This window comes from Musca autumnalis, unplaced genomic scaffold (assembly GCF_047663935.1).
Source record: "Musca autumnalis isolate F117 unplaced genomic scaffold, ASM4766393v1 scaffold_2, whole genome shotgun sequence".
In the NCBI taxonomy this organism is placed as follows: domain Eukaryota; kingdom Metazoa; phylum Arthropoda; class Insecta; order Diptera; family Muscidae; genus Musca; species Musca autumnalis.
In genome coordinates this window covers 270232392-270248307 of record NW_027411755.1, presented here as the reverse complement: position 1 = coordinate 270248307, position 15916 = coordinate 270232392, and the positions used below count along the sequence as shown (strand labels likewise).

Genomic DNA, 15916 nt, shown 5'->3' with positions numbered 1-15916 from the left:
TAGATCAACCGTTTTCAAAAAATAAATCCGAAAACCTAAAAACCCTTAAATTTTGACCTTTGACCCTGAATAACTAGTTTTGCACACATGGGATCGATGGGGACTTTAAGGACGTTGCTTCTAATGGCCAACCCTAGCTCTCCACCAAAATTCAGCTTTGTGGGAATGTTTCTATGTTTTTGTAGAAATCTTCATTTTTGGACAGCTATTCCATTTACCTTGATCCAAAACATAAACAAACTGATCAAATTACGAAGGCATCCCTTAACATAGACGACACCGTCACTTTATGTATTTATGAACGACATGTTGAACTACATTGTGAATCGTTCGTTGAACGTACGGTCACCGACTGATTATAGTTCAGTGAACTATTGAACTATAATGAACTATATCGACTGATCTAGTTCATACGCTCTTTTCAATGAATCGTTCAATGGAACTAGTTCGTTCATGAACTATACAACTCTAGACGGCAGGCAAAACTAGTTCAATGGCTTTTTCTAATGTAAATGATTCATTAGAAAAAGCAAAAACATATGATCTATATTATGGTAACATACGTGTGGATCTATAGATCGATTATAGTTCAGTGAACTTTGAACTATAATGAACTATATCGACTGATCTAGTTCATACGCTCTTTTCAATGAATCGTTCAATTGAACTAGTTCGTTCATGAACTATACAACTCTAGACGGCAGGCAAAACTAGTTCAATGGCTTTTTCTAATGAATCATTTAATTCAACAGCAAAAACATATGATCTATGATATGAGCTGTGTTCCAGAACTAAAAAGTTTTTACAATTTTTACGACTTTTACACATTTTACTCGAAAAAGCGTTCCCATACACAAAAAAGTTGTAAAATGTTCACTTCTCTTTAAACAAAAATGGCGCTGAATGACGCTCTCTTTAAAAACTTTTTACACGACAAATTTGGGCGAGTAAAAAAATAGTAACATGGTTGCCGGCGTCTGATTGGCTAATACGCCGACTTTGACATTTGTTCCAGTTTTTTTGACGTATTTTCCATTTTTCCGTTCCCGAACTATTTCAAAAAACTTGTGTGTGACAACAAATTTTTTGCAGTTCTCTCTTTTACGAGTTTTACCATTAAAAAGTACGGGAACGAAGCTATGGTAACATACGTGTGGATCTATAGATCGAAAAGGGCTTTATAAAATTGACGGCGTTGCTTGTCGACTAAGTGGCTGTGTTGTTGAGAAACTGTGAGAGGAGAAATTGCTGTCTCGGACGTTGTCAAAAAACGTAAAATGAATTGCTGGCGTATCGGACGTTGTCAAAAAACGTAGGGCGCTGTGGTTTTTGCAGTTTGCAAAAATGAACAAAAATATTTTAGTTAAAAAGTTGAATAAATTGTTTCAACGGTCAGAATGTCGCGTCGCAGACAAATAACACGAATAACACGGTTTTAAAAGTGAATGAACGTACAATACAACAATAACAAAGTGATTGCGATTGCGGGATAAAAAAAATCTGTATGTATAAGAATACATATTACTCATATTATAATATGTAATAATTGATTGATTTGTGTAAATAAATAACGAGTGTTTGGAGACACAAAAAGGCTTCCCCAGAGCATTTCTCTAATGCATTTCTGATACCATACTTCTTCAATTCGCAATTTTCAATATCATAAATCTCTTGCCGACGAAATACCTACCACAACCTACCCGTCTTTTGACGAGCAAAAGAGAACGACACCAGCAAAGGAGGAAACCAAACAAACGTAGGAAATTATCGATTTGCAATGTTGTTCTTCATATGGTTAACAACTTAATGTCATTGCCGAATGAACGATAGAATCTGAATCTGCGACCTCAAAAATATTTTCCAGACGATAAGGCAAAGACAGCACATTAGCCCAGATAACTGTTATCTTCCCATTAAACGCTAAGCAGTCAACAACAGACAGAAGGAAACTCTAAAGCATCCACAAATCGCCACCCGCACATTAGTGAAAGGGGACTTTAATCGAGCACGAGTTCACCCGGTCTAGGAATAAACAAACATGGATTGGATAATTAATGATGAAATGGGCCTGACCGTGGGTCATGTGGTGGGGTGGGCTGCAGCTTCAGCCATGGTTATTGGCGGTGTCATTCCATATGTTCCTCAGTATTTGGAAATTAAAAAAACACAGGACGCCGATGGATTCTCGTTACATGTTTGTTTTGCTCTGCTCATTGCAAACTCTTTGCGTATATTATTTTGGTAAGTACCCGAATAAGAAGATTAAACCATTAAACTCCGGAAACCGATGCAGAATGATAAAATGATTCAGAATAGTGGACAAAGAACGTTTAAACGTATAGAGATATTTTAATAATGTTTTATTTGGAAACAGAAATTTATTATGCATATCAACATTACATTTTTTAAAGAAAGTTGCCTCTACCTGAAAAATATGATATGCCAAATTACAGCAATTATTATAAATTATTTGTATAAACTTCGAAAATAACACTAACACTATTTTTCGTTGGGGACAGTTACAAAAGTATATTGGGATTAAAGAGGGTAGGTACTCTCAGCTATCTCCCTGTGGAATATCATCCTGCTGTTGTTGTTGTAACAGTTTTTGTTATTAAGTTTGTATGTTCGTTCTTCTGTTCAATCTGGCTCTGGGTCTATCTCCAGTTCCAGGAAAATGGCTGCTTCGATGGGATGTATCCACAAATACACTGGAGTTAGATGAGTAGATTTGGCTGGGCAGTTGAAAAGGTGTTTTTGTCGTGCGGGCCGGCGCGGTCGATTTCCGGCCAATAAGAATTTAGGCGATTGCAATATCCCGAGCGTAGTTGAGTCTACAGAGCTTAAATAATATATCAAAACGATCATTTTGGGCCAAGAAAATCAAACTACTCTAGTTTGTCGTGGCAGCTGACGCTTCTCAGCTGCAATAGATGGGGGATGTATTTCGAGGACTTTATTCACACTTTAATTGCTTAAGACATTTTCAAGTGCATCCGTGTGAATACTATTTAAACCTGCTTGATATGCTTGTTGATCTAGGGGTTCTCTCCTGTATCGTTGGACCTCTCCCTCTAGAGCATGGATATCATTCCTGATCTGCCTGAATGTGTCGGGCCTACCCACAAGATGGTGATTGGAATGGCTTACACAGGTACTGCACGAAAGCATCACATTGTGTTGCTAAAGGATTTTTGCCTCCTCATGTAGATGGTCCACTGAAGATTTGAGGAGGCACCCTGTTGCTGTTCTCAGGGCGGCATTCTGGCAAGTTTGACTCTTTTTCCAATATATTTTTTTTTTTTAATTTTATTATATTTTCAAATAACAAGTTATGTACAATTCATAGTTTGTTTTCGCCTCAGCGCCATGTAGGCTTTATAGAGTCAACAGAATTCTACTTATAAATTGTCTCTATTTCGAGTTAAAAATCTATGGTGGTTTCGAGAAAAGGTTATGGTATGGTGGCCAATGTTGTTCAAACATTTAAAAATATACAACAGAACTTGCAATTTATAAGTACCATGAACAGGCAATATGTCTGGAAAAACTTCCTTAAACAAGACTTGCGTGGGATAGGTAACTGACAAATTTGCCACATTTTTTAGAGCTCTATTCTGCATTCTCTGAAGCGAGTTTAGTTCAGTGGACATTTTGTAGCCATAAATGACAGCAAGATAATTTAAGTGACTCTGCACAAGTGCTTGATAAATTAAAAACTTAGTTTTTGCATCAAATTTATTTTTAAATTTATAAAGCAACCCAATAGCTGGGGCAATCTTGTGTTTCAGATGCTGTATGTGTTGATCCCACGATAAATTACTCTGAAAAGTTAATCCCAAATATTTTAAAGTATCCACTTCTTCTATCTCTTTCTCATTTATTTGAATACTAAAATTGTTATTAAACCTGGAATGCGGTTTAAATCTCATTAATTTCGTTTTTTCAGGGTTAATGAAAAGTTTATTGATTCTCATGTATTCCAAAACCAACGCTGCATCTCTTTCTAAATATGGTTTCAAAACTGTTTCATGAAAATAGGGATATAGGATGCATATATCATCAGCATATAGAAACACCTTCCCCGTTAGTTGTAAATTTTTGAAATCGTTTATAAATTCGTATCACATAATCTCGGGGATCAGACTGGCGCCGCATAGCTTACCACAGACCGACCTATCGCGTTATATGTGGTCAACAAGGTTTCTTTATTTGCACCCCAAGTGCTGCCGGGTAGGGACTTGAGGACCTTGTTCCTACTTTTCAGTTTGTCGCAGATAGCTGTGGCGTGCGCGCACGACGTGACGGGTTGCCAGGTAACGTCATTTGTCAGACCAGTTGACACGATGGTTATGTCTGGCGAGCTGTGACACTCTCCTTTAATTCTGGTAGGGGCGTCCTCATTGACCGTGCAAAACGTAGAGCTGTCAATCTGCTCAGCCAGCGCTGTACCTCTCTGGTCGTTTCCGAGGGCCGAATGCCACATCTCATGATGTGCATTAAAGTCCCCCAGGACCAGACGATTATGACCTTCCAAAAGCGGGCTAATGTTAGGCACGTAATCTGAGATACAGCTATTTCTCGGTGGGATGTATACGTTCAGCACCTCTATCTCGGCAGTTCCACACCTGACTGCTACCCCCATACATTCCATGTACGGGTTATTAGAGACAGGCTCAAGCGAGATAGGTCTGTATTGGACAGACTGGTGCAATAGGAAAGCTAATCCCCCACCTCCACTTCTGATGCGATCCTTCCTTAGCAAGTTGTAACCATCGCAAAGTTGTAAGCTACAGTTGTTGTTGAGCTTGGTTTCTTGCACCGCATCGACCTTGATATTCCTCCGACTCATGGAATCTACTATTTCCTCGATCTTACCTCGGAGTCCATTGCAATTAAATTGCAAAAAGCATGCATTTTCCGGGATTGGGACAACAACAGCTGGTGTTGTCGAGGGGAATGCGGGGGAGTCTCATAATCAGACGACGAGGGAGTTTCGTAATCCGATGACGACTCACTGGGGACTGTATTCACACAGCATGCAGCAACATAGTCCCTGCAGTACTCCCTCACGTGGAGAAGTCCAGAGCAACCCCTTAGATGCGCCCACTCCTGACATCTATTGCATCTCACCGAAGGCTGGATGTGGGTGAAGATGCGGATGTGACAAACCGAGCACAAATATATTGGTCCTGGGTTTTCCTCCGTCCCGACACGGACCAAAAGGATGCGGAGCAGGCATTCCGGGATATGCTGCTCCCAACACAGAAAAACGAAACAAATACAAACATATGTACACTGAGGTGGCAGCCGCTGGCCGGAACAATGATGTTGTGTAGTTCCGGGTCAATCCGGTACAAAGAACCCGCTGCCGTGGGATTGTAGGGATCCTCCTGGTCTTTGCAAGTGTTATTCCACTGAAGTTTGAATTTTGAAAAAAAAAAAAAATGGGAAATATACTTCATATTTTGCTATCAACAGTTGTAATAACTTAGGTTGTAATTACGGTACGACAAATGTGCATTAGTATAATATTGAATTCCCCTTTTAAAGGCAAACATTTTCGCTAGAAGCTTACTACTTGGTAATGTATTAATACATTTCTTATGTAAAATGGTCTAAAAATTAAAAAAAAAATGTATGAACATTTTTCAAACTGGTGGCACTGCTTACGTCCCTGCTAAGCACTATATTCCGGATTATTTGAACGTATGCTAGTATGTATGCCTTATCACTTTATTATAGTCTATAAAGACGTTGTTATCAAGTTTGTTGTTCCAAATACATATCTGCATAGTAAGCGTACATTTCAGTTCAAATGTGCCTTCTTATCATTAGGAAATAAACAAATACATATATATTTTTTGATATTGCTTAACACTAATTTGAAACATAATTTTATATATAAAAAAAAACAAATTCAAATAATATAAACAAATCCAGTTATTGAATATATTCGACAAGTATTGATATTGATCGTTTTGTAGAGCAATTAAATATAATGAAGAATATCATAAGTGACTGATAGTCTAGAATATAGAGATAATGCTGCTACTCTTTGGGCAAGTCTCAAGAGTTTGAATTATTATTACGGGTTATCTGAGGTCGTTTGAATATAAAGCTATTTCTGTTAACAACTCAAAAACAAATAAATATGATGCTAATTATGTATGAAAATTTTCAATTATGTAATATAGCGAACATACCTACAGTGGTGGCCTATCATTTGCATCAAAATGGCACGTCTTAGAAAATATTATTTAAAATATTTGTTTGAAAGTAAAATTATGTGAATGTTTTTTTTTTTTTTGCAATTTTATTATAGTTCATTGTCTGAAATATAAGAAAATTGAACGTGTTGACAAGATACATACATAGGTAGGTATACAAAATATAATTATACCCTACGCCACTACAAAGACATACAAATGTAATGATTGGAAGAAATGCATTTGATATACAAATAGTTCACAAATAATGTGTACGTTGCTGTATAAAAGCGACATGCTAAGAGAAAAAAAATCAAAAATAAATATAGCAAAAGGACAACATGAAGAATAAAACATCCAAAAGTAAAATTTTGAAATCATAGTTATGATCATTATATTGCTTTAGCTTTTTGATATCGTAACAGAGCTTAACCCCATCTATCGACAAATGTATGTGTTTGAAGATAAAAACGATTTTGAAAAACCACCATCACTACCACCACCACATTTAGCCAAAAAACCGGCTTCTCCAAACAAAACGGTTTTCGGTTAACCGAAATTTTTAATTTTTTATAAAACCGGTTTCTGTTTTCAAAAATGTTCAAAACCGGTTTTAAGCGATTTTGTTAAATAGGTAAAAAATAGTTCTAAATTTATCATAATTTAATGTGCTGCAAAGAGCAATTTAATTATAAAGACTTCAATATAATATAATTATCCCATAATATACTTGTTATTTGGGGACAGGAAAATTAAGAGAGAATTTGTGTTCTAAGAATAGTAAAAGCCCTTACAAATATAAAATTGTGTACCAATTAAGTTTGCCTTTTATTAAGTCCGGATTCTTGCTTTGTCAAACTCAAATTATCGTAAAATGCCTGAATCAAACACACATTTTTTTATCGTTACCCTTTATAACCTGACATTCGACTAAAGATCGTGTTAAATATGCACAGACTTCGCCTAATAAGGCTGATCATAGTGAATATTAGACATCATCGGAAAATTCGGACCAAACATTCCTTTTAAATTGTTCCTAGTTCTCTGTGCTAGTTCCAAAACGTATGAGTAACGTCATACAAATTAACGTGTGCTATTACGTATACACATACAAACGATGTTCAATTGAACAAGATTGGCACAAATCTACATTTTACACAAAATATTTTTCAATTTTAAAGGTATCTAACATTTATAACTTTGCCCGTACCTTGTATTAGTTAAGTTTAGTTTAATTCAAGAATACAATTGTAATGCAATATTAAAAATATTAGTATTTTTTTAAAACCGGTTAACCGACACAAATAACCGGTTTTTTCGACAACCGAATATAACGTTTTTGGTATAACCGGTTTCGGTTTTGGACACCCTAGCGAAGACACATTCTCTCACGTATAACATATATATATATATAACATTTTTATAACAGTTGGTAAAATCGTTTTTGAAGAATATATGTTTTAAACTATTCCTCAGGATCTAAAAAAGATACGCACACACGGAAAGTAGGGGAAAGCGCATTGGACCCATTGAGGGGCCCTTCAGGGTAGAAATATATGGCGTATGCAGCTAACTAAAGCATTGGCTCGGCTATCAGAAAATGCTGATAACTTATGGATTGTTTGTAGAAAGTTAAACAAAATCGACCGATGATTAATTAAATGTCTTCATATTAACAGATGAAGCAAAAACATTTCAGCTAGGATTAAATGGAGAGCGGACGAAACAAACTCAGTTGCGATTGAATTTAATGAAGAAATTTCATAATCTGTGTTAATACAATAAAGTTCTTATTATTCTTGTTTTACACAATAAATTCTTTTTATTATTTTGGGATAGTTTACAATGGCTTGCATTTTTATTGCATCTTTGAAATGCATAAAAACACATTCCGAAGAGTGCCTTTAAATTCAATCCAAAGCACTGTATCAAAACACGTGCTTTGGATGCAAATTGGACTGCATCCTATCTACCCTAAAGGGCTAGTTAAAATGCGATGTGTGTGAAGTTATATTGGAATTTATATTGGGGGATTTTTTTTTTTAGCAAAGACACAAACCGTCAACAGGGTGATTCAGAGAAACATCTTTAATTAAAATTGGAGAAAAAATTGAATCGCAAATTTTAATTTATGGTCATTACTAGTAAAACAACTATAAAGTATAAATAATTCTGAACAAAATGAATGAAGAAGGTATAAATATGTGTTTAATATATCGTCGGTGTCATGCTTAAGTGTTCCATACGCCATTTGCCTGATTCGAGAAAAACTGAAGTTAATATTTAAGGCCATACAGGATAAAAATGGTGCAATAATCCAATACTTTAAGAGCTCTGTTCTACTTAACTAAACTCATACAATATTTCTGTAGTTTATTTTAGTCAGATATCTGTGATAGCCTAGAAGTTATGGGAACTTTTTATAATTGCAAAAAGTTGGTGAATTGTTCCATGTAATCTTTTTTTCATGTTTTTGGCAGTTTGTGTCACATGGAACACGTTTTGTCACATTTCAACCAAAACATTTTTTATCAATCGTGTTCCACCTCCCTTATATGAAGTGCTACTGTGGAGTTTAAAAATCAGGACTTTAAATGAAAAATTTATTTTTTTTCATATAAATACAATAAGGACCATTATTATAGGTTTATTAAAACATTTATTTAAGGGATTTCCCCCACTTATCACTATTTTTTGTGGTAAAAATTTCGATCGGACAAAACGGATTGATATTTTGCATTTCTAAGGTAACATAAAAGATTTAAACGCGATTTTCTTATAATACCATTTTTGTAGTCGGTTAGCTTCAAGTCGAATGGACGTTTTTGCGTATATTTTTGTGGACTTACATCAAAATTTTGTCTTTAAACTATGGATTTTTTGTTTAAACGATTGATACATTCTCGTTTTCATATAACAATACAATATTCAACAATATTTGGATTTAGAAACTACTATTCTTCAGTTTTTAAACCAAGTGCTTTAAAACAATTTGTTCCATACGCCACACTTTTCCATAACTTGGCAAAAATGGGCAATTTTTTGTTCCAAACGCCATCATTTTTGGTGCGGAACAATTTGTTTTTGTCTCTTTTTGTTCCATACGCCAAACGACATGGATATGGAACTAAAATGTTCATACATACTGGCATCTGAATATCTCAGAAACTATAAGAGATAGAGAAAAACCGACCAAAAAATCTGAAAGAGTATGGTTCAAAACCTTGTAAGGTACCTTTATCTCAAAATGTCAAAAATGGCGTATGGAACACTTAAGCATGACAACGACGATATATCAGATAGCTATATTGAAAAAGGCACTGAACAAAACAGCCCACTGTTCCAAAACTATAAAAGATGGGCGGATGAAACCAGGCTCAAATTAAAGGTCTCTTGAATAGCTATCAGTCCATATATAGGTTTTATTTAGAAACAATTTCAGAGATATGTATTTTACGATTTAAGGGATCTACCTTCGGCCCATTTATAAAATATACACTGAACATAACAGCCCACTGTGCCAAAACTATAAATGATGGGCGGATGAAAGAAACCAGGCTCAAATTAAAGGTCTCTCGGATAGCTATAAGTCCATATATAGGTTTTATTTGAAAACAATTTCAGAGATCTGTACTTTGCGATTTAAGGGCTCTACCTTGGGCCCATCTATGAAATACACACTGAACATAACAGCCCACTGTCCCAAAACTATAAAAGATGCTATATAAACGTTGACTTAACAGTTTTGGCGCAACTGTTATTGCAAAAAACCACTAGCGTGTCACCCCTGTAAACAACATTTTTAGATTTTTTTTAATATGACTTTAATTCACATTCGATAAAAGAATGGAGTAGCTCAGTCGGTTGAGCGTCTGGTTTTCCAATTTAGGAGCCTTGGCGGAGTTTCAGGTTGAAGCATATTTTTTCTTTTTGTTTTTATTTATTCTATTTTTATTTGTTTGAAATAATATTTCCTTGAAAGTCTTTTTAAAAATTCACGAACATTCCCTTCAAAATATTCTTTAAAAAATCCACGAATATTTCTTTGAACATCTTAAACAAAACAACAACAAAAATCACGTATATTTCCCTGTCCAATACAGTCTTCTAAAATTGTTTTCAGGTAAAACTAATATATGGACTGATAGCTATTCGAGAGGCCTTTATTTGAGTTTCTAAATAATACCTATATATGGACTGATAGCTATTCAAGAGACCTTTAGTTTGAGCCTGGTTTCATCCGCCCATTTTTTATAGTTTTGGAACAGTGGGCTGTTTTGTTCAGTGCCTTTTTCAATACAGCTCTCTGATATATATTAAACACATATTTATACCTTCTTCATTCATTTTGTTCAGAATTATTTATACTTTATAGTTGTTTTACTAGTAATGACCATAAATTAAAATTTGCGATTCAATTTTTTCTCCAATTTTAATTAAAGATGTTTCTCTGAATCACCCTGTTGACGGTTTGTGTCTTTGCTAAAAATAAATTTATTTTTTTCCAATATAAATTCCAATATAACTTCACACACATCGCATTTTAACTAGCCCTTTAGGGTAGATAGGATGCAGTCCAATTTGCATCCAAAGCACGTGTTTTGATACAGTGCTTTGGATTGAATTTAAAGGCACTCTTCGGAATGTGTTTTTATGCATTTCAAAGATGCAATAAAAATGCAAGCCATTGTAAACTATCCCAAAATAATAAAAAGAATTTATTGTGTAAAACAAGAATAATAAGAACTTTATTGTATTAACACAGATTATGAAATTTCTTCATTAAATTCAATCGCAACTGAGTTTGTTTCGTCCGCTCTCCATTTAATCCTAGCTGAAATGTTTTTGCTTCATCTGTTAATATGAAGACATTTAATTAATCATCGGTCGATTTTGTTTAACTTTCTACAAACAATCCATAAGTTATCAGCATTTTCTGATAGCCGAGCCAATGCTTTAGTTAGCTGCATACGCCATATATTTCTACCCTGAAGGGCCCCTCAATGGGTCCATTGCGCTTTCCGCTACTTTCCGTGTGTGCGTATCTTTTTTAGATCCTGAGGAATAGTTTAAAACATATATTCTTCAAAAACGATTTTACCAACTGTTATAAAAATGTTATATATATATATGTTATACGTGAGAGAATGTGTCTTCGCTAGGGTGTCCAAAACCGAAACCGGTTATACGGTTTTGAGTTACAAAACCGATACCGGTTTTCGCCAAAAACGTTATATTCGGTTATCGAAAAAACCGGTTATTTGTGTCGGTTAACCGGTTTTAAAAAATAGTAATATTCAGAGAGGTGAAAAAAATGACACCCAATTATTTTCGAAATTAGTTTTTTTGTTTTTATTTATTAATTATTGATTATTGATTATTATTTTTTATTTATTATAGAATGTATCTTGTTGAAATAAATAGTATTATGTATATTAATCACCAAAACTTAAGATTGTATACAAGTAAATGAACAAAAATTGGCTGACAATGTGAATGCTATAGCATTCACGTCATTTTGCATCAGAATGCTATAGCATTCACGTCCGCGAACGTGTTAACTAATACAAGGTACGGGCAAAGTTATAAATGTTAGATACCTTTAAAATTGCGGACGAAACTTGGCTGTTCAGTGTGTATTTCATAGATGGGCCAAAGGTAGATCCCTTAAATCGCACAGTACAAATCTCTGAAATTGTTTTCAAATAAAACCTATATATGGACTTATAGCTATCCGAGAGACCTTTAATTTGAGCCTGGTTTCATCCGCCCATATTTTATAGTTCTGGCACAGTGGGCTGTTATGTTCAATGTGTCTTTCATAGATGGGCCCAAGGTAGATCCCTTGAATTGCAAAATACAAATATCTGAAATTGTTTTCAAATAAAACCTATATATGGACTGATAGCTATTCAAGAGACCTTTAGTTTGAGCCTGGTTTCATCCGCCCATTTTTTATAGTTTTGGAACAGTGGGCTGTTTTGTTCAGTGCCTTTTTCAATACAGCTCTCTGATATATATTAAACACATATTTATACCTTCTTCATTCATTTTGTTCAGAATTATTAATACTTTATAGTTATTTTACTAGTAATAACCATAAATTAAAATTTGCGATTAAATTTTTTCTCCAATTTTAATTAAAGATGTTTTCTCTGAATCATCCTGTTAATGATTTGTGTCTTTGCTAAAAAAATCCAATATAACTTCACACGCATTAAAATGCCATTCCAAAGGGATAGTTAAAATGCAGTGCCGAAGGGTTAGTTAAAATGCAGTGGTAATGGGGTGCATCTTTCAGTAGTCACGCTCTTGTAAAAATCATGAGTGAAAATGCATTATTTGATGCACTTCCAGATCTCTTGTACATATGATTTAACTGCATCTTGCTGGGTATATATTCAGGGTAAAATTATGATCCCTTCCTTCCACTGGGGTAATCACTAGAGTTGCGTCGTTCATGAACGAACCGGCTCAAAGAAACGATTCCGTGAAAAGAACGAACGGATCCGTATCCAGCTCATTCTTTTATATCGTTCATTTAGATCCCCGACGGACGAGTCATCGCTGCTTACAAAATTAGCAGCATTGGTTTTGCAGCCAAACTCTAATCAAACGCTGCGTGCGCGCAAGCAGCACAGATTTCCACACAAAACAAACAATGATTTAGAGAGCTACTCTCGCTCAGTAACTCACCTCATTCAGTAGCACATATCGGTCATATCTTTCTTTTGCATCATTCGTTCATCTGGTTCTTTCATATCAAAACCACCACCACTACGTTCAGAAACAAAACCACCCCCATTAGCACACAATGTGTCATTCGTGAACGAACATTTTCAAAAGAACGATTCGGTGAAAAGAACGACGGAGTCATATGTATGTAGCAGAGAACGAACGACTTCAAAAGAAAATAATACAGTCAAATGTATTGTTGAAAGAAAAAGAGCCAACGAACGAACTAAACGACCCGGATCTTTTTGGTGAACGGAATGAAAAAGATCGATCCGCTCAATGAACGAGATTGCCCAACACTAGTAATCACATTAGCATCCACAAAAATTTAGATAGGACTCTCAAATTTTGGCAAAGTGCGTTGATTTGTTTCCAGTTCGAAGATGGGCTGTATCGGTCCACATTTTGGTATAACGGTATCACCAGATTTCGGATATTTGGACGTTTTAGCTACATTTTCTGGCCAAATTATCTATAATTTGGAATTTGGGGTTCCGAAACTTCTCCACGAAAAATGATGGAGGTCAGTGTTTTGGAATAGTCCAATATAACGATACCGTCGGATATTTTGCTGGCCGAATTAGCTAAAAGTGTACTTTCGTAACTGAAAAAAGACTAATTATTTCAAAATATTTCGTGGTAAAGTGTATAAAAAGTTCGGAACGGCTTAAAGTTTTTTACTTGTTAAAAATAGCATTTTTGCTTCAAAAGTTACATAGTTTTGATATATAACAATAAGCAAATATGTATATCAACAAAGCGTTTTTAATTTGTCTTGGCTTGTAAACGGTTGGAAGCAAATTCATGACTTTTATTTTCTGGAAAACAAGTAAAGAAATATCAATCGTCTTTGCCGACAATGATATGCTCTCAGCCTGTGTGTGAATTGAGACTTTTATCCATGACAGATCGAATACCGGCTACACATCCAAAATATTTTCTCCATCAAATGTGCATTTAGAGAAATTTCAGAATTTTGTGAACTTCTTTGGACATGTCAATTTGCAGAAAAAAATATCAAAACTTTTGGGGTATTTATCTTAATGATGACTGTGAAGGTTCCGAATAAATGCTCACCTTAATAAATTTCATTAAAGGAATGGACCGACATATCTATTTAGATTATCGATCTTATATTGAGAGCCTTTCCTTTCGATATTTATAACGCCATTAACCAGTCATTTTTGTTGGTCACCGTATAGTTTTTTTACCATTATGTCAGGAAGCATGGACTTGGCTATGAAAAATCGCTGTAAACAAGACCACAAGGCGTACCTTTGAACAAATGGTTCAAAGGCTTCTCGAACAGCCCTTAAACTGCAATTATGTTGAACTCTTGCGAGGGATGTATTTGAAAATGTTGTTGAAATTATCTAAACAAAAATAAATTTTGAATAGTGAAGTTTGGACAAAGTACACTCCACGTCAGTAGAATAGAACACCTAATTTTTTGTTAATGTTAGCCTATTTATCCCAAAACGAATGAATCTGCGTTTTTAATCTTGTGGGGATTTAAAGTCTATGATGTTCCGTATCAAACACAGAAAAAATTATGTTTCTAGCTCTTCGCGAAATGATTTTCTGATCAATTTTCCGATATTACTATGAAAAATAGGCATTTATTTTTGGTCATCAGGATAGAACAGTCATTTAATTTTCGCGAATTTTTGAGAAATTAACGCCGAATTTTCTTTCAGTCGATAAAGCAAGGCTTTCTAATTATTTTTCACCAAAGAAGACCTATAAATAATTCCGCGAACACCGAAATAACAGCGTAAAAGGATTTAAAATGACAGATGATTGAAACATCTCGGAATATCAATAGGAGTCGCGCAGTAATGTCATATTTCTGCACAATAAGATAGAATATGACACAGACAACCTCCACGGATACAATCGAGTGCATTGGATGCTGATAATATGGAATATTTTCAAGATAATTATGAAAAACTTCAAAATTTCTTATAAAAATCTAGATGTTTTCTTCAATAAAATGATTTTTCCGCGAACAAGTCCGCCGTTTAAAGGTTTGGAAATATGCTCCAGGTTTAGAGGAAGATAATCTGACATGAAAACAACCGCTATTTTAATACACTGAGGGAAATTTTATCACTTTTTCAAATTGAACACAACTTTTGGACTTTGAATTTTATATGTGTTCTTATTTCGGTGTCCGCGATTGTTCTCAACAGTGTTATGTTACAATATAAATGGACTAGGTTATGCTCTCCATACCGGATTTTACGATTTAGTAGTTTTTTAACTGAATTCGCATATGTAAAAGCCCCGTTTTCGCGGGAAAACACAGTCATGGAAATTTAGGTTTTAGGTTTCGTATGTTGCTTTCAAAAAGTACTTTAAATTCTCTCAGTGTAATAAAATAGCGGTTGTTTTCATATCAGATTATCTTCCTCTAAATGTGGAGCACATGTCCAAACCTTTAAACGGCAGACTTGTTCGCGAAAAAATCATTTTATTGAAGAAAAAATCAAGATTTTTATAAGAAATTTTGACGTTTTTCATACTTATTTTGAAAATGTTCCATCCGAAGCACTCGATTGTATCCGTGGAGGTTGTCTGTGTCATATTCTATCTTATTGTGCAGAAATATGACATTACTGCGCGACTCCTATTGATATTCCGAGATGTTTCAATCATCTGTCATTTTAAATCCTTTTACGCTGTTATTTCGGTGTTCGCGGAATTATTTATAGGTCTTCTTTGGTGGAAAATAATTAGAAAGCCTTGCTTTATCGACTGAAAGAAAATTCGGCGTTAATTTCTCAAAAATTCGCGAAAATTAAATGACTGTTCTATCCTGATGACCAAAAATAAATGCCTATTTTTCATAGTAATATCGGAAAATTGATCAGAAAATCATTTCGCGAAGAGCTAGAAACATAATTTTTTCTGTGTTTGATACGGAACATCATAGACTTTAAATCCCCACAAGATTAAAAACGCAGATTCAT

General features: G+C 34.8%; 1 protein-coding gene across 1 annotated transcript in view; it reads left to right on the top strand.

Moving 5' to 3' along the window:
- Window positions 1-1214: 1214 nt before the first annotated feature.
- The window catches only part of LOC141392055 (uncharacterized), a 47152-nt gene continuing 32450 nt past the window's right edge, over window positions 1215-15916 (top strand). The window contains 2 exon segments of the mRNA XM_073964993.1: window positions 1215-1502; window positions 1576-2241. Coding sequence (XP_073821094.1) covers window positions 2039-2241 — 203 coding nt within the window. The 5' untranslated portion in view covers window positions 1215-1502; window positions 1576-2038.